Below are 20,598 nucleotides of genomic sequence, written 5' to 3' on the forward strand. Positions count from 1 at the left end.
ATGGCAACAAACTCATTGCATCCACTCATACACAAAATTTGGATGGAAATATAAAACTTTCAATACTACTACCTAATAAAAATCTCGTGTTCACTTCAGCAGTTATTGCACGCTGCTTGCCTGTACAATTTCACAGCCCAGAAAGTCCAGCTATTTTATCTTGGGAGCCATTGGATAGCAAGAAAGCTGGCAACATAACTATCATTTATGTATATATACAGATATATGCAGATATGTACATGCATACATACAAATATACTAATTATATAAAATCACTTTTCAAGTTTTCAACTAGCTAGCTTGAGAATTATATGATCACTGTACACTTACAATAAAAAAAAAAAAAAAAAATATATATATATATATATATATATATATATATATATATATATATATATATATATATATATATATATATATATATATATATATATATATATATAAAGTATAGACATTATCTACAGGGAACATTATTAAGTTATATGGCAGCACTTAATACATTCAATGAAAACACAAAGCAATACCAAGTCCTGCAAGGTGCTCCTTCACAAGTTTGTACCAATTTGCCTCCTTGTATAGTGAGATCTTAAGTGTTGCATGGCTACTCGATTCCTACTGGGTACCCTCTAAACTTGAGATGGATGCATTTGTGCACAGTGTCCGTGTTCTGGTGTCTCCAGCTTTGAACTGGCTATTAAAGAAATAACAATGGCAAAAATAAATTGACTTAAGCAGCAAGTGTACACATCACTGGATTTACACAAATCAGACCTCTAAACACAAGAAATTAATGCACTGATTCATAAAGGTGAGGATAACATACAGTGCTTTTTCTTCATTCACGAATGCCCACTGCTCTGCTTCTCACTGAATAAAGGTGGAATCAATCTATGCTGTGGAGAATGCACTTCCAGAATGCACTTCCACATGTAATTTACATGGTTTTTTGCTATAAATTTTTCAAAGAACATCAATGGCATCACCAGATATCAATTGATATTACTTTTTTTTTTTTTTATATGTACTTATTACTTTCATAAATCATGTAATTAGCATATTCAGATGTATGATGTTTTCAGTAAAGAATTGCGGTACCTTGCATTTCTGGCACATAATTCTGATATGTGACTTTGGTCCTGTCCTTTGATGAGATGGAGGCAGGATACTTACATGTTCATGGGCTAGATTATTTTCCTTATTAAAATCCTTCACACATTTTCACTTAGCATAACTTTGAGGCAGGCACTTCATAATGCATGAACTGAACCAAACAGTCTGCCAGTGGAGTGCTGATCTCACACCAACTTTGTACATTTACACTCACTTTGCTGTCGAAGAATAAAGGAGCCTTCTACTGGAGCGCAACTTCACATTATTTGAAGATGGTGATGCTGAAGATTCTTCAGGCATAAGATTTTGCTGTTTCTTATTAGGAGAATCTTTTCTTCTGTGGTTAAGACTCTGGTCCAACAGAATCTTATCCGAGGACAAATGTAACAAACTCTGGATGGACGGGTTTGAGTAATTTGTTCGGTTTTTCCTCAAGAAGAGTGGAGACCAGTCTTCAGTGGATTCAGCTTCCTGTTTTCCTTGTTGACAAGTGGGACTAGCTCGTTGCACGCGAGGCAATTTCACACGAGGTGTGGCAATAATCTGATGTTTCCGTTTTTGTGTGCGAACAAAAGTCTTTGTAGAAGGAGAGTCACTCCTGTTGCGTACTATCCATTCCTCAGATTTTTCAGGGTCCCTTGGGGTGGAGGCATACATGGGTTGACCCATAGTATTATTGCAGTTCTTTCCCTTATTCACTTCACTATCTACTTTGGGTTTCTTGGATAGCCTCTGAGGGGAAAGAGTAATTAACTGCTGGTAAACATCAGGGGATAAACTTATGTCTCGGGACATGTGACGAGTGAATCTGTGCGGTGTTAGCAGTGTAAAGGATTCTCTTTTCTTGCTGATCTTTCCCGAGGAGCCTGGGGCAGATGATTTTGAAGAATCCAAATTGTCATTTAAGTCAGAGCAGCTAAGATTTAAATCCAGATCACCACTGGAATTTGGGTCTGAGCTAGCCCGGGAAATCTGAGTCTTAGTGACTTGGTACTGGTCTCCACTGCGAGTAAGAGTCAATTTCACACCTTTACTTTTCTTTCTTTGTTTTCCTGGTTGCCTTCTCTTGGTCCCTGCAGTACCAGCACTGGGAAGTGAGGTGCTCTGGAGAGATGGAGAATCAGACTGTTTGCACAGTTTTTCAGAAAAGTCATTAACCACAGTAAAATTGTGTTCCTGCTCGACAAAACTTTCTACAGTATCACTTGGCTCCCCTGTATTTTGTACATTTGATGCTGGTATTGATTCTGCATCTTTTGCAACATTATCTCCATATCCTGGCTTGTTTGGGGTGTAAGGCAAGTTCTCAACATTTTTCAAGGGAAGAGTGGTCTCACCAACATTAATCTTTTCAGGAGTCAGGATATCATCAAATATTCTTTTCTTCAAATTCTGCTGATGCCATCCATGGCTCTCACCATCATCACTACTAATCTCCTGCACTGAATCAGCAAGTTTGCGACATGCTTGCACTGCAGCCTGTCTTCTGATCCTTTTCCGAAGTACTCTTCTACGACTTACATTTTCCTGATTGACTGTCTGATTTGGTTCCTCCTCACTATTTGTACTTATACTCCTTTTACCCTTTTGGCGTGCCTTCACAGCTCTCTTATGTGTAGGGGAAGCCATTTTGGGTGACTTATATAAACTTTCTTCATTATATTTGACTCTCGGTGCTTTCCTGACCACTTTTACTTTGACTGGTGGTTCCAACAATTGTTTATCTAGCTTGCTGGATACAGTTATAAGGCCTGACTTTGAATATGTAGGATAGTCTTCCTCTTTTGCAGATGAACTCCCATCATCCCTTGCTCCAAAGGTCAGACTAGGATTATCACTCTGTTTCACAAAACTCATGGACTTAGCATCCTCTGAATTAGCATCAACACAACTGTCTCCAGCCGTATCAAGCACAGCATGCCCATCTTCAGTCATGAAGAGCTCATCAGTAGCTTCATTTGCATTTAATGCAGAAATTGTGTTTGTAGTCTTGGTTCTACAATAAGAAAAGCCTTTGTGTGCAGCATCACCATTTAAGCTAACACCCTCAACCACACAATGGAAGGAGGCCTTATCCTCAGCTACAGTCTGAGAGGAATCACCGAGTTCAGCCATATTCTGTGAGGAACCTGTGTCTTCAGGCACATCACAGAACCCAGCATCTTGAGCCACATTCTGTAAAGAACTACAGCTCTCAGCCTTTGTGTTCAAGGGGCCAGTGCCCTCATCCACACTTTGGGAAGAAACAGTACCATCATCCATGCCCTGGGAAGAGTCAGTACCTCCATCTGTACCCTGGGAGGAGCTAGTGCCCTCATCTGCACTCTGGGAGGAGTTAGTATCCTCATCCACACCCTGGGAAGATTTCTTGCTCTTAGCCATACTCTCTGAGGATCCACTTTCTTTATCCACACACTGGAAAGAGCCACTATCATCTTCACCTAGTGTGGAACTAGTACTTTCATCCACACTCTGTGATAAGGCAGTATCTTCACCCACACCTTGTGAGGTACTAGTATCCCCATGCACACTCTGTAATGAACCAGTATCTTCATCCGCATCCTGTGATGAAGCAGAATCTTCACCCACACCTTGTGATGAAGCAGAATCTTCACCCACACCTTGTGTGGAACCAGTACCTTTATCCACACTCTGTGATAAGGCAGTATCTTCACCCATACCTCGTGTAGTACCCTCATCCACACTCTGTGATGAGTTAGTACCCTCATCCATGCTTTGTGATGAGACAGTATCTTCACCTACACCTTGTGTGGAACTAGTACCCTCATCCACACTCTGTGATGAGCCAGTACCCTCATCCACACTCTGTGATAAGGCAGTATCTTCATCCACATCTAGTGTGGAAATAGTACCCTCATCCACACTCTGTGATAAGGCAATATCTTCACCCACACCTTGTGAGGAACTAGTAGCCTCATCCACACTCTGTGATGAGCCAGTATCTTCATCCACACCCTGTGATGAAACAGAATCATCTACACCCTGAGATGAACCAGTATCCTCATCCACACCCTGTGAGGAAGTAGTTCCCTCCTCAACATACTGCAAGGTGCCAGCCTCTTCCCCAGCATGCTGTAATGAGCTACAGTTCTCAGCCACAAGCTGTGATGAGTCAACATCCACAGCCACATCAACTAAAATATTAATATCCTCCGACACATGTGAGGAATCAGTGTCTCCAGTTGCATCACATGAAGACCCAACAGCACCATGTGAGGAGCCTGAGTATTTTGTCACATTATATTCTGGTCCACTGGCCTCAGTCACATCATGTGTAGAGTCAGTGTAATTAGATACATCTTGTACATCTTGACATAAAACAACCTCCTTTGGAGTGACATCATGAACTGCAGAGTTGGTCTCAATGTCCCTCACCTCGGTGGTGAACTGGGCAATCCCACCACCACTGTCTGCCCTGTGATTGTACCACTCCCTCTGGGTTGAGAGAAGTATTGGACTCATGCATCCAAAATCCAGGGCATCTGTGTTGGAGTGTAAGGCTACTGTAGCCTCTAGGTCTGGAAGTTTGGGTGACAATAAAGCATCATCACCATCATCACTGTCACAAACCTCAAAAGTATCCACATTGGCAGGATGCTCCAATAGGTAACTATCCTCACATAGCTCCAAAACTGGTATCTCCAAATCTGGAACTTCAACAGTTCCAAATAAGAGAGAGCTTACTAGATTAATGTCTTCTATAGGCATGTCTGGCAACAAAGATACATCTACTTCTGCTATTCTATCAGTGTTATCACACTCTACTATACAGTCAGTACCTGCAGTCTCAAGTCGCTTTGCTAGTTTTCTGTCACTACTGAAGAAAGTTCCAGGATTTGCATTTAATTTTGAAAGACTATTTTTGGACTTCTCTGGGCTCCTGGAAGATTTCCGTGGACTATTCCCTAATCTGAGAGACATCTTGGGGTACTTTGAAAGGGAAGGACTTCGGTGCATTGAGTCCAGAGGTTGTCTGACAGTTTTTGATGGAGACAGCAACTCCAGTTCATGTTCACTATGTGACACAAGATTTCCCACCTTCACCACAGGGTTGCTAGGGTACACGTCTTCCTCAGGACCACGTTTACATGGGGTGACAGCTGTATCCTCTCTTCTCCACGAGCCAGCATGTTTGCTACTAATCAGTGGACTGTGATATGAACTTTTCAAGGGAGTTTTGTTAGGAGTTTTTAGGATACTCTTGGGAGTTCCTGTTCTCTTTGGGGTCTGTGGAGTGTTGGGACTTAACTTCAATGTGAATTGGACTTTCTTGTTTTGAGTGGTATGAAGAACTTCTGCACATTTTGTGTCATGTAGCTGAGTGAGCATGGAGATGGCAGGAGCTTGAGTAACCCCCGACACATGCTCCCTGTCTACTGAGGGAAGTGATTTCTTTGTAGGTGTTGAGAATCCTGAGAAGTCTGTGGCAGTGCTGCCTGGTGTGCTACTGTCTCTCTCTGGTGAACTGCTGGTGCCCAAATATGCCTTGGATGGTGTGCTCAACAACAGGACACGCCTTACTCTTTTGACAGGTGTGTGTCCAAGATCCATGGAAGCTGCCAGCCCTTTTTCATTTTGAAGCTCCGCTCCAGCACAAACACTACCAGGTGGAGAACCAATAGTGAGCTTTGTTGTAATACTATTGTCATCTTTCTTCTCTGAATCATTACCAACACTAATGTTCAGGTTGGGGGCCAAAATATTCTTATCTGGAGTCATTGTTTGTTTTGAGGTTTGCTGTGCACTTTTTACCTGCGCTGAAGGAGAGAGGAATGGACTGGCAGACAAAATATTTGAGAAGAGGAAGCCAGCATTTACAGATGGCTGCTGGGAACCAGTGTCTGAGGGACGACGATCAGCATGACCCTTGATGTGATCAGCCAGCAGCTGAGTTCTGGCTCGCTCCCAGTTACGGGAGCGAGCGCCTGAAGCACCAGAGTAGAAAGAGTTTCTACGAGCAGCAGTAAGACTGGCCCGCAGCCTGCGAGGTGTGGACTTGCTCAGCTCATGGCAAGACACTGTGGAAAAAATTGTCATCAGTTAAAAAATAAATAAATAACAAAAAATAAATAAAAAAAATAACAAATGACAACACAGTGAGAGACACTTACTCTTAATGTCAGGGCTCTCTCCAATGCAGGTGGTACCCATGCTCTTATGGCAACGGTTGTGGTTGAAAACTGTAGAACCAACCTTGTTCTCTGGTGTCTCTGGGATAAGCAGCCTGTTTCCTGTGGGGAAGAATGTAGATGAGTTGGGATTCACAGCTAACTTACTTTATAAAACTGAGTTACACCTTCATACTCTGCCCCCCCCAAAAAAAATAAATAATAATAATAATAATAATAATATATGGGGGAAGCTAACTGAAGGAAAGAGTAAAAATAACTGAGTATCAAGTAGAAATGAAAACCAAAGTAAGGATGATGATGGAATCCTACGAACATGGCAACACGCTTCTTTCATAATCACATTACACTTTTCAAATAAAATTAACACATGCAGATGGCACAGAGTGAATATTTCCAATGTGTATGGAAAAGACACTTGAGGATGGATTCAAAATCTTTTGAAAGGTATACTGTCAAAAAAGCTAACACAACAGGAATGGCCATCTTTCTTGGAAACTGATAAACTGAAAACAAACTTCCAGCAAGAAGGAAAAGCAGTGACCGGCAGGAAGACATGGAAACTGTTGCATAAAGAGATTAAGAAAGGAAGAAATATGATTATGAGTGATATGAATACAAAAGTGGATGATGAAGGCACTGATAAAACTTGAGGTAAACCGGGAAGCCTTGGATGAAAGTAAAGTGGGGACTGGATGGTGGACATCTATGCTCAGCAACATTTGATATGAATGGTAAGTATGGCTGAGATACCCTGAGCATTTCTATCATGGCCATTCTCTGCAGGTTTCACTGAGAAAGAAAAGCATAAACAAAAAAAACTACCATGATGTTGAATATTCCAATAAAATACAGTAATAAATTTTGATCAATTTATTGAAGATAAAAGCAGAAGTTATTAAATGTGTAGCAAAGCTTGCTGCTTTGGAGATTCACTATAAATAAAGAAGCAAAAGTAGCTTAAAGCAAGCCAACAGGAAGGTCATTACCTGCTTTAAAACGAGGAGTGGTAGATCTAAAGGTGAACTTCTTAACAGGGGTGATGTGAGGAGGCTGCCGCACCTTTGAAACCAACAGTGAGGGCTTCTTAGGAGTGGTGTTTTGTCCAGGCTGGGTGTGACTTTTTTGGAGGTGGCTCTTAGCAGAGGCCAGAGAAGTCTCTCCAAGTTCAAAGAGATTCCTGCACACATTCTTTACTGGAGCACCACTACATTCTGAAAACAAAAAAAACATGTTCAATGATGCAGTCCTTTCCTAACTAATATAATAGTTTATAGGCTTTCCTTTCCTCTTAACACACTGGAATCTGGGATTCAAGAACAGACTCTGCCAGATTACTGATTCTTAACTGCAGGACCAGGTGTACATACTAGCACAGTTACTGTGTGAGTAGAAAGTGGGTAATGGTGGCCAGTCACAACCATGGGCTACCCCATTGATTTTCAAAATTATGGAACTTAAAACCATGAATGTCAAGGGGAGACTGTGAATGCTGAGTACAAGTTACATTTGAGTTTCCTCACCTGCAGCAGCTCCAGAAGCACTAGAGGAGAAAGGCTGGCCAGCAGAGGATCTGACCTGCTCACTAAGGGTGCGACTAATGGCTCTTGTAACCTTGGGGACTACAATGCTACGCTTGTTGGCCTCCTGCAGAGATGGGTGTGGCCGTAGGCGTTGCCGCCTGCCCTCCCTGGAGCGGCTAGAGCCAGGGTTTTCCCCTGAGCCAGTGGGGCTCTCACTATATTGGGTTGGGCTTCCCTGTATAATGAACACAAAATCATATAACATCACATATAAGTGGATTTAGACTTTTTTCTTTATCTACAAGGTAGAAAACCTTGGTTTTTTCAGTAAAATGTGAAAGTATGCAAGCCTGACCAAAAAATTCAAACCATATGAATTATGCACAGTAGCAACTACACCACTATTCATCCTTTTCATGACACCTATACTAATTCATTTTTGAAAACTAGAATAAATAATAGAATATATTAATTCTGCACTGTGCCCTGGTTCAGCCTCATATTATATATATATATATATATATATATATATATATATATATATATATATATATATATATATATATATATATATATATATATATATATATATATATATATATATATACCAATGAATAAAAATAACCAATAACATAACCTGCTTTAGGAGATATCTGCCTGGTACTCAAAGGCAACACAGTGGTGTCTTCTGACCTGTGATTTGACAGATGGAGGAAGCCAGTTGCTTTGAATGGACTGCAGATCACCTGCTATATCTCGCAGTGGAGGAGGCAGTGGTTGGTTGAGTTCCTCATACACTTCTAGTAGCACATCTCCAAGTGTCTCCAGGTAGCTGAAGGTAAGAAAACAATATATGCTTCACACTTCTGGCAAGTGAATGTTTCTCACTGTATGGTGCATATGCTACAAGGCAAAGGCATGCATATCTCAGACACATTTTCAAAGAAGCAAAAGGGGTAAGACTTGTATTAACAAAGAGAATGACTAAGCATCTCAGTACTATTATAGTAATCAACATGTTTGCATCAAGTTCCCTCCCACAGATTTGCACTCCATGTAACTTATATTTCTTTCATCTTCCTTTATTATATTTAGAGTAAACTATGACTTCCCTTTCTCACAATTAGTTATCCTAGGATAACAAGATTTTTGTCAAGTAATGAGTGCTGCACACTACCTCAACTCAAAATACACGAAAACCAAAAAACATCACCAGTGTTTTGAAAAGCAAGGTAAATGTTGACAAAGATAAGGCTCAGTCACCTGGGCAACACACTTATGTGCAACTTGTCAGTCAAGGCCCTTCCCTTGGTCAATGCAACAGTAACATTGGCATGGTGCTGCCACACAAACAGCCAGGCAGAGCACACCAATCCTCACTCATGAACAACATGTGCACTGATAGAGTAAACAATAAATGTGGTAAACTTACTTTTCCAAAACAATTTCCTGAAGAAATTTTGCCATGGTGGAAGGATCATGATGAAGGGATATGGCTCTCAGCAGCTTAATCACTTCTTCAACATGATGCTCCTTCCTTTTACTCACTTCCTCTTCTTCCTCCTCTTCTCTCCCTTCACTCTGCTTGCTGCATGCTGAGTATCCTGCCATCACAAACACTTCATGGTGACACAGAAATGTACATGAACCACCTTCACTCTAAAAGTAAATTACAACATAGCCAGGAAGAAATTTAAATGTGTGGCTGAAATGCAGCAATGCTCATGCTCTTAAGTCTTTACAAACCAATATCATTTAGAAACTGCGAGTCTTCTCACAAACACATCACCATCTTCAGTATAGAATATTTTACATTGAAGTAATGAAACACTGCTGTAACATGCTTTTGTCTGTGTAGTATTTAAATAATCAAGTATGAGCTAAAAAGCAAAATAATCTTTCATGTGCCTTTTCCATACATGTCAGGTGACATCTGAGAAAATGCAGCAGCAGCAACAAATGTAAAGAAAAAAAGAAATAAATGGGCAAGTAATAATTAAGGAAATCATACACACTCACAGATTCCACTGATATTCTTAACATTCACCCTACCACCCTGCCTTGACATTGTTTCCAGTCTGACTATAACAGGATGAATTAATAATTCCATTATTAATGCAACAACAAATAAGGAGCATCCATGCATGTCTTCTCAGCTGAATGATACAGCTCTTGTGCACCTCTACTTCTTAATGCCTTTTCTCCATCCCTATCCTCTCAACCCTTACATCTACACACTCATCTTTTGATTACTTTCCTCACTCTTTCTTTTCAAGGAACTAAATCACCTGAGCATTCCTTATCTTTCTTGCCCATCAAACCAATTAGAACACACACACACACAATCATGCAAGGGACACTCACCTAGCACCCACAGTAGTTCCAGATGTAGCAGAGTCTGCAATTTGTACTGATGAAGGTGTGTCTCTTGCTGTGGGCGGTGGAGGATCTCAGCAGCTGACTGCAGCACCCCATATCCCAACACTCGGTCCAATCCCTCCTGATGAAAAGAAGACCAAAACAGAAATAAATTATTGGTGGTTGGTCTTCGTCATTTCTTGAGAATCAAAAATTATGTATAAAATAAAAATTAAGAAAACTCAGGATCTCTCACTTTATGCTAGTTTATAAGAAGACATTTGAAGCTTGATAAGAATTTCTTAAACTCAAAGGTCATCCTATATTTCCAGGGAAAATACAAACCTACAAACCAGTGATGAATAGTATTCATATACTGTACCATGAAAGCCATTCCACTGACCAGTACACCTAATAAAGTGCATACATACACCAGACCCCCTGAATCAATGAATCCAACCCCTGAAAACTTCAAAATCTTTGCAGCCATACTGAATAGCCTCCCTGTACATCATCAAGCTGTAAGACTAAATGTAGGGGATACAGACTTGCATGGTTGCAGCAGCAGGAGTGGCAGTGACAGTGGTGTTCTTGATATGAACCAGTGCCAGATTGATAATGGTCTGGGCAGTAGTGAAGATGTCTGCCTCCACCCCAGCTGTTTCCCGCAGATCCATCAGAGACTGGACCAGCTCCCTTTCATCCTGTGTTGAGGAAATCATAAATAATAGCTGTTCAGATACAAATATGAAGTCACTGTCACTGAACTACACAACTCAAGGAAACAAAATTAAAAGCTACAAGGCATAAGATAGCACTAGGACTGAAAAGAAATATAACGCATTCTTCATTAGGGTTCAAAGCTGCATAGCAGCAAAAAGCACTAGATGTATTATCCCTGAAAGTAACCAGTACCACAACCTGAAGATAAGAATAACAATTTCTTTCTGAATTCTACTGCTACATAAATAAAACTTAATTTTCTTATAATTCTCTAGTGCTCTATTTTGTAAATATTTTACAATATATAAGACTATTTTTTATTCAAGTATGTACAATAAATTCTTTACCAACTTTTTCATTTTGTTCAAGGCAAGGGAGAAACTGAGAAAAAAGTATCCCAGTGCCTCACTAACATTAAGCTGAACTAAGACTAACCTGTGGATCAGAAACAGTGTTTAGGATCTGCGTCTCCAGTGCCTGACTCTTGAGGGCACGCTCACAGGCTTGGGCTGCTCTCCTCTCTGTAGCCTGGACTCGTTCCTCTTCCTCAGCAAGCTGCTCCTGCAAAACACAACCAACAATTTAGCAGACAGCAGCATGTGTGCAAGCATGGTGACAATGGTGACATCAAATCTTTCTCAACTTTGTTATATCATTCATCCCTACAAGCTGGATAAGGAGTTTCTAACATTCTCCTCATGATTTCTTTCGGAACTGCATCTAGAGAAGGAAATCCATTGCTCCAAGCACATGAACTGTTCTGTCCCATAAAGGAAGCTAAAGCTACGTTTACACCGAAGCAAACACTAGCAACCTGGTAGCATGCTAACTGGTAGCATGCTATCAGGTTGCCTACAGCCGAGGTTTCCTGCTATCGAAGGCAACTAGATAGCATGCGACTGAACCGTTTACACCAAAGCAACCTGGTTGCAGTCAGTTTTGTTCAAGATGTCGGTGCAGGCAGTCGCAGCAGCTGCGTTTCTCATATTGAATTCCAAGAAGAAACGTAAAAGGAAGTTATGGCGGAAAAGTTTGTTCAATGATACCAACATATTTCAACAAGATCTTTTTCTTAAAGTTGTGGATAGCGGACTGTTTGAAAATTTTAGTAGAATGTCACGAAGTGATTTTGAGTACCTACTGATGAAGATTAGTCCACACATCAGAAAACAAGATACTAATTTTCGGGATAGTGTTCCTCCCGAAGTTAAACTTCATTGCACGCTAAGATTTTTGGCGACCGGAGATTCGTATGCTTCGCTAATGTATCTCTTCAGAGTATCTAAGTCTGCAATAAGTATCTTCATCCCCGAAGTGTGTACAGCAATCATTCGAGTTTTGAAAGAATACATTGAGGTAAGAATGAGATAGTTTATTCTTCATTTACCAGTGCAATATTGTACAGTCAGTGTCAAAAGTCTTTGAACACTGTGAGCCTAATTCATCTATGAAATACGGTCGAAAGAGTTAAAGGACTTTTGATACTAACTGTACACTATTATTGTTTCATTAAGGAATTAAAGAAAATATCTTTTCACAAAACCTTCTATTTAATTTTACATAACAAAATGTACTAGTGAAAAGGTATCACTTGAGGCTTCTTCCTGTATCTCAGTCGTCGATAGACTTGAACTGGGACTTGGGCTATGAGTAGGAAGGGGAATTGGGCTTGGAGTTGAAAGGGGAACTGGGTACTGATTTGGGCTTGGAACTGAAAGCGGGCTTGGAACAGGGCTGTGAGAATGTGGAATTGGGCTTGGAACAGGGCTGTGAGAATGTGGAATTGGGCTTGGAACAGGGCTGTGATAATGTGGAATTGGGCTCGAGGTAGGGACTGGAACTGGAAATTGAGTTGGGTTGGGTTTATCATATTTCCCCAGTGCTCCTTCAAACAGAATATTATTAATTGCATGTTTGACCATCATTTGGCTATAGCCACTTAATTTGCGTAGCTCGCTAGCAACATATTCCCCATAAATAGCACAGTCGTCTCGGTTGCTGGCTGCTTTCATAATTTCGTAAGCCTCGTCAGCCCTTTTGGCGTCAGTATCTCTGGACGCCACTCTTCTTTTTTTTTTCCCGCTGTAGGGCACGGGTTTCGCGAACTCTTCCAAGTCTCGGTCTCCCTCTTCTTGAAAAGCTTCACCAATTTCAGTTAGCTGATCATCAGAAGTACAAGTTTCATCATCAATCTGTAAAAGAACGAATGATAATTGCAAATATGCAAATTGTTATTGAAGCGCTCGTTACAAATGTGTGGAAATTGTCTGGAATATGGGAAATATCTATATCGCTTTTATACATTCACATAAGTCACTACGCTTTTCAGCAGCTCTGTTACCTCGATTTTCTCGATAACGAAGTGTTGGATCACTATTATACTTCGCCATAGTTTATTTCACACCTAGCGCTATTTTTTGACTGCATAGTGCATTACCAAAAGTGTATGAGTAAGCTATATACTCATGGCAATTTAGAGAAAGTCACAATATCCAGAGACAGCATTCGGACACAGCCATCACTACGTCATACCCCGGACCCAACCCACCTCTCTCCCTCCTTCCCTCTAGCACTCGTTATCCCTCCCTCGGACAAAAATACGTAGAGGGAGGGATAACGAGTGCTAGAGGGAAGGAGGGAGAGAGGTGGGTTGGGTCCGGGGTATGACGTAGTGATGGCTGTGTCCGAATGCTCTCTCTGGATATTGTGACTTTCTCTAAATTGCCATAAGTATATAGCTTACTCATACACTTTTGGTAATGCACTATGCAGTCAAAAATTAGCGCTAGGTGTGAAATAAACTGTGGCGAAGTATAATAGTGATCCAACACTTCGTTATCGAGAAAATCGAGAAAATCGAGGTAACAGAGCTGCTGAAAAGCATAGTAGAGACCTAATAATACATAGGATTTTTTTTTCATTTCAGATTCCACAATCGGAAGATCATTGGAGGCAAATTGCTCGAGATTTTGAGGTATCTTGGAATTTCCCTCATTGCATAGGGTGCCTTGATGGAAAGCATGTTGTAATGCAGAACCCAGAAAATTGTGGAAGTATGTACCTCAACTACAAAGGCACTTTTAGTACAGTTTTAATGGCTGTATGTGACGCAAATTATTGCTTCACCTTTGCTGATGTAGGATGCCAAGGAAGAATATCAGATGGGGGTGTATTTCGTGAGACCACATTTTACAAGAAAATGGAAAATAAGACCTTGAATCTACCACCTCCAGAGCCTTTGCCAGGAAGAGAAGTAGACCTACCGTTTGTTCTCCTGGCGGACGATGCATTTGCTCTAAGTGAAAATTTGTTAAAACCGTACCCTGGTCTTTCATTGGACAAAGCCTCTCGAATTTTTAATTATAGGCTTAGTCGTGCACGTAGAATTATCGAAAATACATTCGGCATAATGTCCTCAGTATTTAGAGTCTTCCGAAAGCCATTACTTTTGAATGTAGAGAACACGAAGCTCGTAACTCTAGCCTGCTGCTATTTACATAATTTCTTAAGGAAAAGAAAAGACTCGCGAATGATTTATACCCCGCCAGGATCTTTTGACTGTGACAGGCAAGACGGAACAATAGCTTTTGGCAGCTGGAGAACTATTACTGAAGGAGACTCTGGAATTATTAATCTTCGGAGAATTCCTAGAAGGGCACCACAAAATGCAAAAAATGTCAGAGATGAGTTTAGAACTTACTTTATGTCGAGAGAAGGACAAGTGTCGTGGCAAGACGCTTGCATTTAATCAAGCAAGAAGGACCTTCATGAATTTTCCATTGTGCACATAGTAATTTCCATTGTAAAAAACTGAAGCGCAGAGGTGTTTTTGTTCTTAGTTAAGACTTCTTAATATTATTATGTTAAACTCTAAATGAGTTCATTTTCTTATTTTCAACCATACATATGTCGCCATGTATCATGTATATGCAGAAAGTAGATTAAGATTAAAGAGAAAGAGAGAGAGAGAGAGAGAGAGAGAGAGAGAGAGAGAGAGAGAGAGAGAGAGAGAGAGAGAGAGAGAGAGAGAGAGAAAGCGATATCAATGAAATAAAATAAATTGAATAACATTTCCAATGTCTTATCCATTTATATGAATCCTGCTCGCGTTTATATCCATGACACACACACACACACACACGTCAGCACACACACACGCATTAGTATAAGCAATAAAATAACTCTCCTCATAAATGAATATTAACACATGTTATAACGTTCAAATAAAAGCAACTACAATATGAATATGATATGTACAAACCTGAGAAATGTCCTCTTCAGTGGACAGTCCCTTTTTAGGTGCATCGACTTCAAGCAAGAAGGTGAGAGAATTGTAGTGAATCCATTGTTCGCTTGTAGCTGATCCACTTTTCTTTTTTCTGTATTTGTGGAATGTAGTGCGCAGATTTTTCACTTTATCCTTTATTTCTTTCACATCACAATTAAACACTTTAGCTAGATCCTCCCAGATCTTAACTTTCTTTTTGTTATCCTTGTATGCTGGGTCACATAAATCCCAGAGGACTCTCCTCTCCCGGTACTCCTCAATCACTTTTTTAACCGTGTTTATGTCCCACACAACCATCGCGAGCGAGGCAACCAGGCAACTGAACCCATCAGCTGCGGATAGCCGGCAACCGTTGGCAAATTGGTAGCAGGCAAACTCTGGTTGCCAGGCAACCGGGCAAACAGAGGCAACCTGATAGCATGCTACCAGTTAGCATGCTACCAGGTTGCTAGTGTTTGCCTCGGTGTAAACGTACCTTAAGTACACTAAACAAATGGTGATGATGATGATGATAACTAAAACATCATAATGAAGCAATGTTATACACTCACGTTATATACTCATCTCCTAAGCTCCTCATCAATCTAAGTTCAATAATCTTCGGTATCATGTAAGTGATACAGCAAATGCATACACAGCAAATGGACCTCATACATTATATGCACAAACAAGCTTTTGATAAAATAGTGATGGCATGAGAATATTACCTGGCCTATGAGTCCTACACGTATTTATCTTCACCAAGAATTTGAATGATGATGAATGAGATGAGAGAGCAATGAGAGCAGAACCAATGTTGCTGCAAGACTCACCTTCACCCTCTGTTGTGCAGTGACTATGTGGCTCTTCTTGAGTAGTTGCTGAGCCCGAGTCATGGTGGGTTTAGCCAAAGTAGCTTGGGATGGTTGAGACTCTCCTGGGGGTTGAGTGATGTCCACAAGGTCAAGTGGGCCTGTCTCTCCTGTGGCCAGTGGCTGGGGAATCTGAGGTCTGTATTTCTTCTGAAGCCTCTCCAACATTGCTCTCCGATGTGGTGCCAATCTGCAAAGCACCAACACTCCTAGTCTTCTCTGAAAACTTTGTATCACCCTACAGCCATAGGAAAACTAATAATACAGCTCCATTACATCCATCATACAAAATTATCTTAGAACTGCTGACCATGAGTACTAAAAGCATTTTCTGAAAAGATGCATCAAATGGTACTTAAAAAAAAAAGAAAAAAGAAAAAAAAAGAGCAGATTGCTTTTGGGTTCAGTTTTTAATTGGTAAAATTTGTGCTATACAAAAGCATGTTGCCTTCATCAGAATCATAGTTTGGTTGAACTTATAATGAATTTGCAAAATACATCAGGATTAACATAAAGATTATTGTGAACACAAAAACTCACAGCAAATGAACCTCATACATTATATGCACAAACAAGCTTTTGATAAAATAGTGATGGCATGAGAATATTACCTGGCCTGTGAGTCCTACACGTATTTAATGCTGTAAAATTTGTTGCTTTGATTTCCTGATATTCATTTCATTAAGTCTGGCTTACAGTAATAGCACTCACTTGTTCCTAGCATGCAGGGAAGGGAGAGCTGGGTAGGGGATTGGCCTGAACCAGCACTGGACCATGCTGGCTGAGAACCACCGGTTGCTGGAGGATGATTCTTGCTCAGCATGTGGAGCAGCATTCTTAAAAACAAGGTACATAAGAACATCAACTCACGTCAGCCCTACTGTACAGCTGAGTCAAGATTACAGTGCTAAAGTCAAGTCTAGATAGCTTGGTATGTGTTATATGGTAATGTATAGTATGTATAGACTGACAGCAAGGTCATAAAGCATAAAGCTTGCTATTATCACAGCTATGCAACCTACCTTAAGACATTTTCTTACAGCTGCTGACACAAACTGAAGAGTGCTGGGAGGGCAGTCAGGCATGTCAGGGGCCAAGGCAGCCAAACCTGATGCAGACACAAGGGCCAGACACCCTGCTCCCTCTCCCCATGGACTAAGCAATGCCAGGCTGCCACCACTAAGCTGCAGCACCTGCAATTATACATCCAATGATCCTGTGGCTGCACCACAATTCCCTGTGTTCAAGATTTATTTTTTATGCATTTCAGACATGTTTTCTTTAATAACTGGAAAGAAACATGACTGAGATACTGACCAGAGAAAGCTGGTGTGTGGCAAGGACTGTTACAATGGCCCCGAAGGTCTCACCAGCAGCCACACACATGTACAGGCTGGCTGTCTCCTGGGCTAGAGCCAACAGAGCCACTTGGCTGGTATGTACAACTCCTACGACTGCTGCACTGCCCCACGCTCGGGAACAGCTGTAAAAGAGCATAAGCTTCATCATCATCATGTACAAGTTCACAGCATGATTAAGTTCTCTTCCATCCTTCACCACACATCTTTCTCAGCTCCTATCTAATTTAAGAAACTCCAAGCAAACCTCTCTCTCTCTCTCTCTCTCTCTCTCTCTCTCTCTCTCTCTCTCTCTCTCTCTCTCTCTCCCTGAGATTGGATTATTAATGAATGCACAATGCTATTGGTCAGTCTGCAATGACAGCAGCTTCATGAATAAGAGGATCACTGAAGTATTATTTCACAAGTGGTCTTCAGGTAACAGGCGGGCTGAAGTAATTTATATAAAATTCCACCATTATAAGCAGTTTGCCTTTGCATGATTCAAAGTGTAAGTATCTATGACACATCATTTATTAACATTTTAAAGTTCTTTAAGTTTGTTATATTTTAAAACTGAAATGCATTGTCACCAGCGACAGCAACGCCTCACCTGCCATACACAGCCAGCACCTGAAGCTGGATGCTCAGGTGTGATATTCCAGTAACATCTTCCCACATCAGGGTTGGGCCAGGCTGAGCTTTCCTGGGTCGGCTGGTCCGGGCACTCCGCCATGGCAGCTGCACTTGTTGGCTGGATACTGCAGCCCCATTCTGGCCACACTCTGGTGTGGCAGCAGACGAGCCCTGGGTCCTGGCTACTTGCCTGGGCTGTGTCTGGATAAAATCTGTTATGCTATGCAGGCTGCCACTCAGCTTGGCAAGTTCTGTGTTGAGTCTGGAGGGCAGAGGACAATTGGCAGCCTCCCACAGGTCTATAAGGCTAAGTGATATTTTTCTATCTTCCTGGAAGGCTTTGACCATCGCGGCGTCAAGCACGTTGGCAAAAAAGTCTTCTGGGGATCCTTCGCAGGGCCCCTCAGAGTCCCTTGGCACATTGGCCACCACCACCACAGCATTGTACGTCCCACCGCTGGAAGGTGGCGGTGCTTGCCCCACACTGCCATTTTTCCTTCTAGTTGTCTTAACAGGTGAACTGATGTCCGGGCCGTCCCAGTTGTAGTCCAGCAACACCTCCTGCAGAGCTTTCTTCAGGACAAAGCTGTGTGGCCGCCGACACCCGGACTGTTCACATCCCTCTTGCTGGTTGTCGAAGGCCTTGCAATATTTGTCAGTAAGTTCGGTTTCAAATTCACCAAAAGCCTTCCTTCCTAAGTCCAAGAACTGCCTCCTACTGGTGTCCGGCCTGAAGGTGCGGGAATCGTAAAATTTCCATGACCACCGAACGCCTTCCACTGCCCGCTCGGTTTTCGCGCCAAAATTTAGCAACAACTTCAAGCTCACCAACTTTATTTTGGCGATGTGGTGTTCTATCTCACTCTCACTGGAACACAGACTTACGAAGTTGCTCAGGTCAAGCACTAGGACAGCTTGCACGGTAGAATACATTCCCGAGTTATAACAAATAACACTTTCGATGAGCCGCACTGGTGTTCTCGAAGGTTCATGTTGTGGCTGGCGGCACGGCACCCAGCTGCTTGACACTCTCCACCTCCAGCACTGGTCATCAGCAGCTCAGCTGTCACTCCATTTCAAACACACACACATCCTCTTACCTTGATGAGGGTCTCCATTCCCTCATCAATCACGCTTGCATCTTCCAACCATCAGAATCTTAGAGAACAAAAGAAAAACTACCGAAGTGGTTGGCTAATTCGAGATGCAAAAGAGAAAAGGCACGAAGAAAATCTACCTAGGTAGAACTAAAATGCACTTTGACTTCAAAAACCTTTCAATAATCTTCAGTAACAACTAGAAACACTAGTATAGTGACTATTTATTATGCTAAATAATTATTGCAGCAGGCAATCTATTTGTTTTAGATATTACATATCTCACATATGTTGTAGACTGTGGAAATATTTATCTATTTCCCCTATATCAATCGGATTGAATATAAACTCATATTGTTGTCGAAATTTTAAATTGTTTTCCTACGTGAACATAAGAAAATAAAATAATAATCTTTAAACATGAAGAGTGTCTTAACTTTTGTTTACTCCTAACTGTAGTGAATAGAGGTCACAAGAAGAAGAGGAGGCGAAGGAAGAAGAAAAAAAGAAAGAAAGAAGGATTATGGAAAAATTACTATTTGACTATACTTACAATCAAGAATATGAGGTTGCAAAGGACCTAATATACAAACTTTGGAGAGAGAGAGAGAGAGAGAGAGTTTGATAAATTTATTGCGCACAAGGCAGGCGTCAGACTATACATACGATAAAAAAAAACATAAGTTAACAGAAGAGCAATAGTAGAACAATAAGAACAATAATAACAATAACAAGAACAATAACAAGAACAATAACAATAACCAGAACAAGTGTAGTTAGAACAGTAACGACAAAAAAACAAATAAGTAAAAAAATAAAATAATAAATAAATAAATAATAATAATAATAATAATAATAATAATAATAATAATAATAATAATAATAATAATAATAAATATGGAAAATCAATAAAGAAAGAAAATTATATAAAGAAATAAATATAATAAACAAGGAAATTAAACAAAGAAATAGATGGAGAAATAAAGAAAACAATAAATAAATAAACATAATAGAAAAAAATAAGAATTAATAAAAAATAAACAACAAAATAAAAGATTAATACAACAGTGAAAAACTAGGAATGCTAAAGGTAAAAGGTGACATAAATAGTTGAGGGCTGGTAAAATGAAAGACACTGATTGCTAACAGCCGTCAAACTGTGGGTGTTGGGCTAACATGAGGTCTAGATGGTCGCCTTGCAGCAGGTGTTGGCACACGGCGAGGAGAGGCTGTTCGCGCGGGAGCAGGCCTCCCACAGCAGGACAGTCCAGGCAGTAGTGGTGCAAGTGATTCGAGTTGGGAGAGTGGCACAGGGGACAGGAGGTGTAGTGAGGCTCGTCTCCCAAGCCAGCCACCTGCCATAGAGGGCGGTAGCCGAGCCGCAGCCTCGCCGACAGCATATTATGCCTCCTCACCCATAGCCCCCGACGTCGATACTTGAAGCGATGGTGACGAAAGGCATCATAGTGCTGAATAGTAACACTGGCCGCCCTCTGGTCGGCAGTCATGTCGGCCGTAGAGAGTA

The 20,598-nt window shown here is 41.0% G+C and overlaps 2 protein-coding genes across 2 annotated transcripts; both read right to left on the reverse strand.

The window, feature by feature from the left end:
- Window positions 1-586: 586 nt before the first annotated feature.
- On the reverse strand, window positions 587-19,621 carry LOC135105193 (uncharacterized). The gene is made up of 14 exons (XM_064013281.1): window positions 17,954-19,621; window positions 17,321-17,486; window positions 17,026-17,196; window positions 16,715-16,839; window positions 15,965-16,193; window positions 11,300-11,425; window positions 10,690-10,845; window positions 10,148-10,283; window positions 9,216-9,387; window positions 8,477-8,615; window positions 7,784-8,018; window positions 7,250-7,474; window positions 6,243-6,362; window positions 587-6,149 (listed from the first exon to the last, which is right to left on the reverse strand). The coding sequence occupies exons 1-14, from the start codon at window positions 18,907-18,909 to the stop codon at window positions 1,321-1,323; spliced, it is 7,785 nt and encodes a 2,594-aa protein (XP_063869351.1). The 5' UTR covers window positions 18,910-19,621; the 3' UTR covers window positions 587-1,320.
- Window positions 12,396-15,626, reverse strand: LOC135105194 (uncharacterized). Its single transcript, XM_064013282.1, has 2 exons — window positions 15,126-15,626; window positions 12,396-13,056 (listed from the first exon to the last, which is right to left on the reverse strand). Exons 1-2 carry the CDS (start codon window positions 15,447-15,449, stop codon window positions 12,421-12,423), a joined length of 960 nt encoding a protein of 319 aa, XP_063869352.1. The 5' UTR covers window positions 15,450-15,626; the 3' UTR covers window positions 12,396-12,420.
- Window positions 19,622-20,598: the final 977 nt, after the last annotated feature.

This window comes from Scylla paramamosain, chromosome 11 (assembly GCF_035594125.1).
Source record: "Scylla paramamosain isolate STU-SP2022 chromosome 11, ASM3559412v1, whole genome shotgun sequence".
Classification (NCBI taxonomy): domain Eukaryota; kingdom Metazoa; phylum Arthropoda; class Malacostraca; order Decapoda; family Portunidae; genus Scylla; species Scylla paramamosain.

What these genes read in the sequence shown, in the direction of transcription:
- LOC135105194 (XM_064013282.1), bottom strand. Translation starts at nt 15,449, where the DNA reads ATGGTTGTGTGGGACATAAACACGGTTAAAAAAGTGATTGAGGAGTAC. An exon ending in CTGAAGAGGACATTTCTCAG is followed by an intron (nt 13,057 to 15,125) that starts GTTTGTACATAT and finishes GTTCTTTTACAG; the next exon opens with ATTGATGATGAAACTTGTAC.
- LOC135105193 (XM_064013281.1), bottom strand. Translation starts at nt 18,909, where the DNA reads ATGTATTCTACCGTGCAAGCTGTCCTAGTGCTTGACCTGAGCAACTTC. An exon ending in TGCTTCTGGAGCTGCTGCAG is followed by an intron (nt 7,475 to 7,783) that starts GTGAGGAAACTC and finishes TTTTGTTTTCAG; the next exon opens with AATGTAGTGGTGCTCCAGTA. An exon ending in CACTCCTCGTTTTAAAGCAG is followed by an intron (nt 6,363 to 7,249) that starts GTAATGACCTTC and finishes TCTTCCCCACAG; the next exon opens with GAAACAGGCTGCTTATCCCA.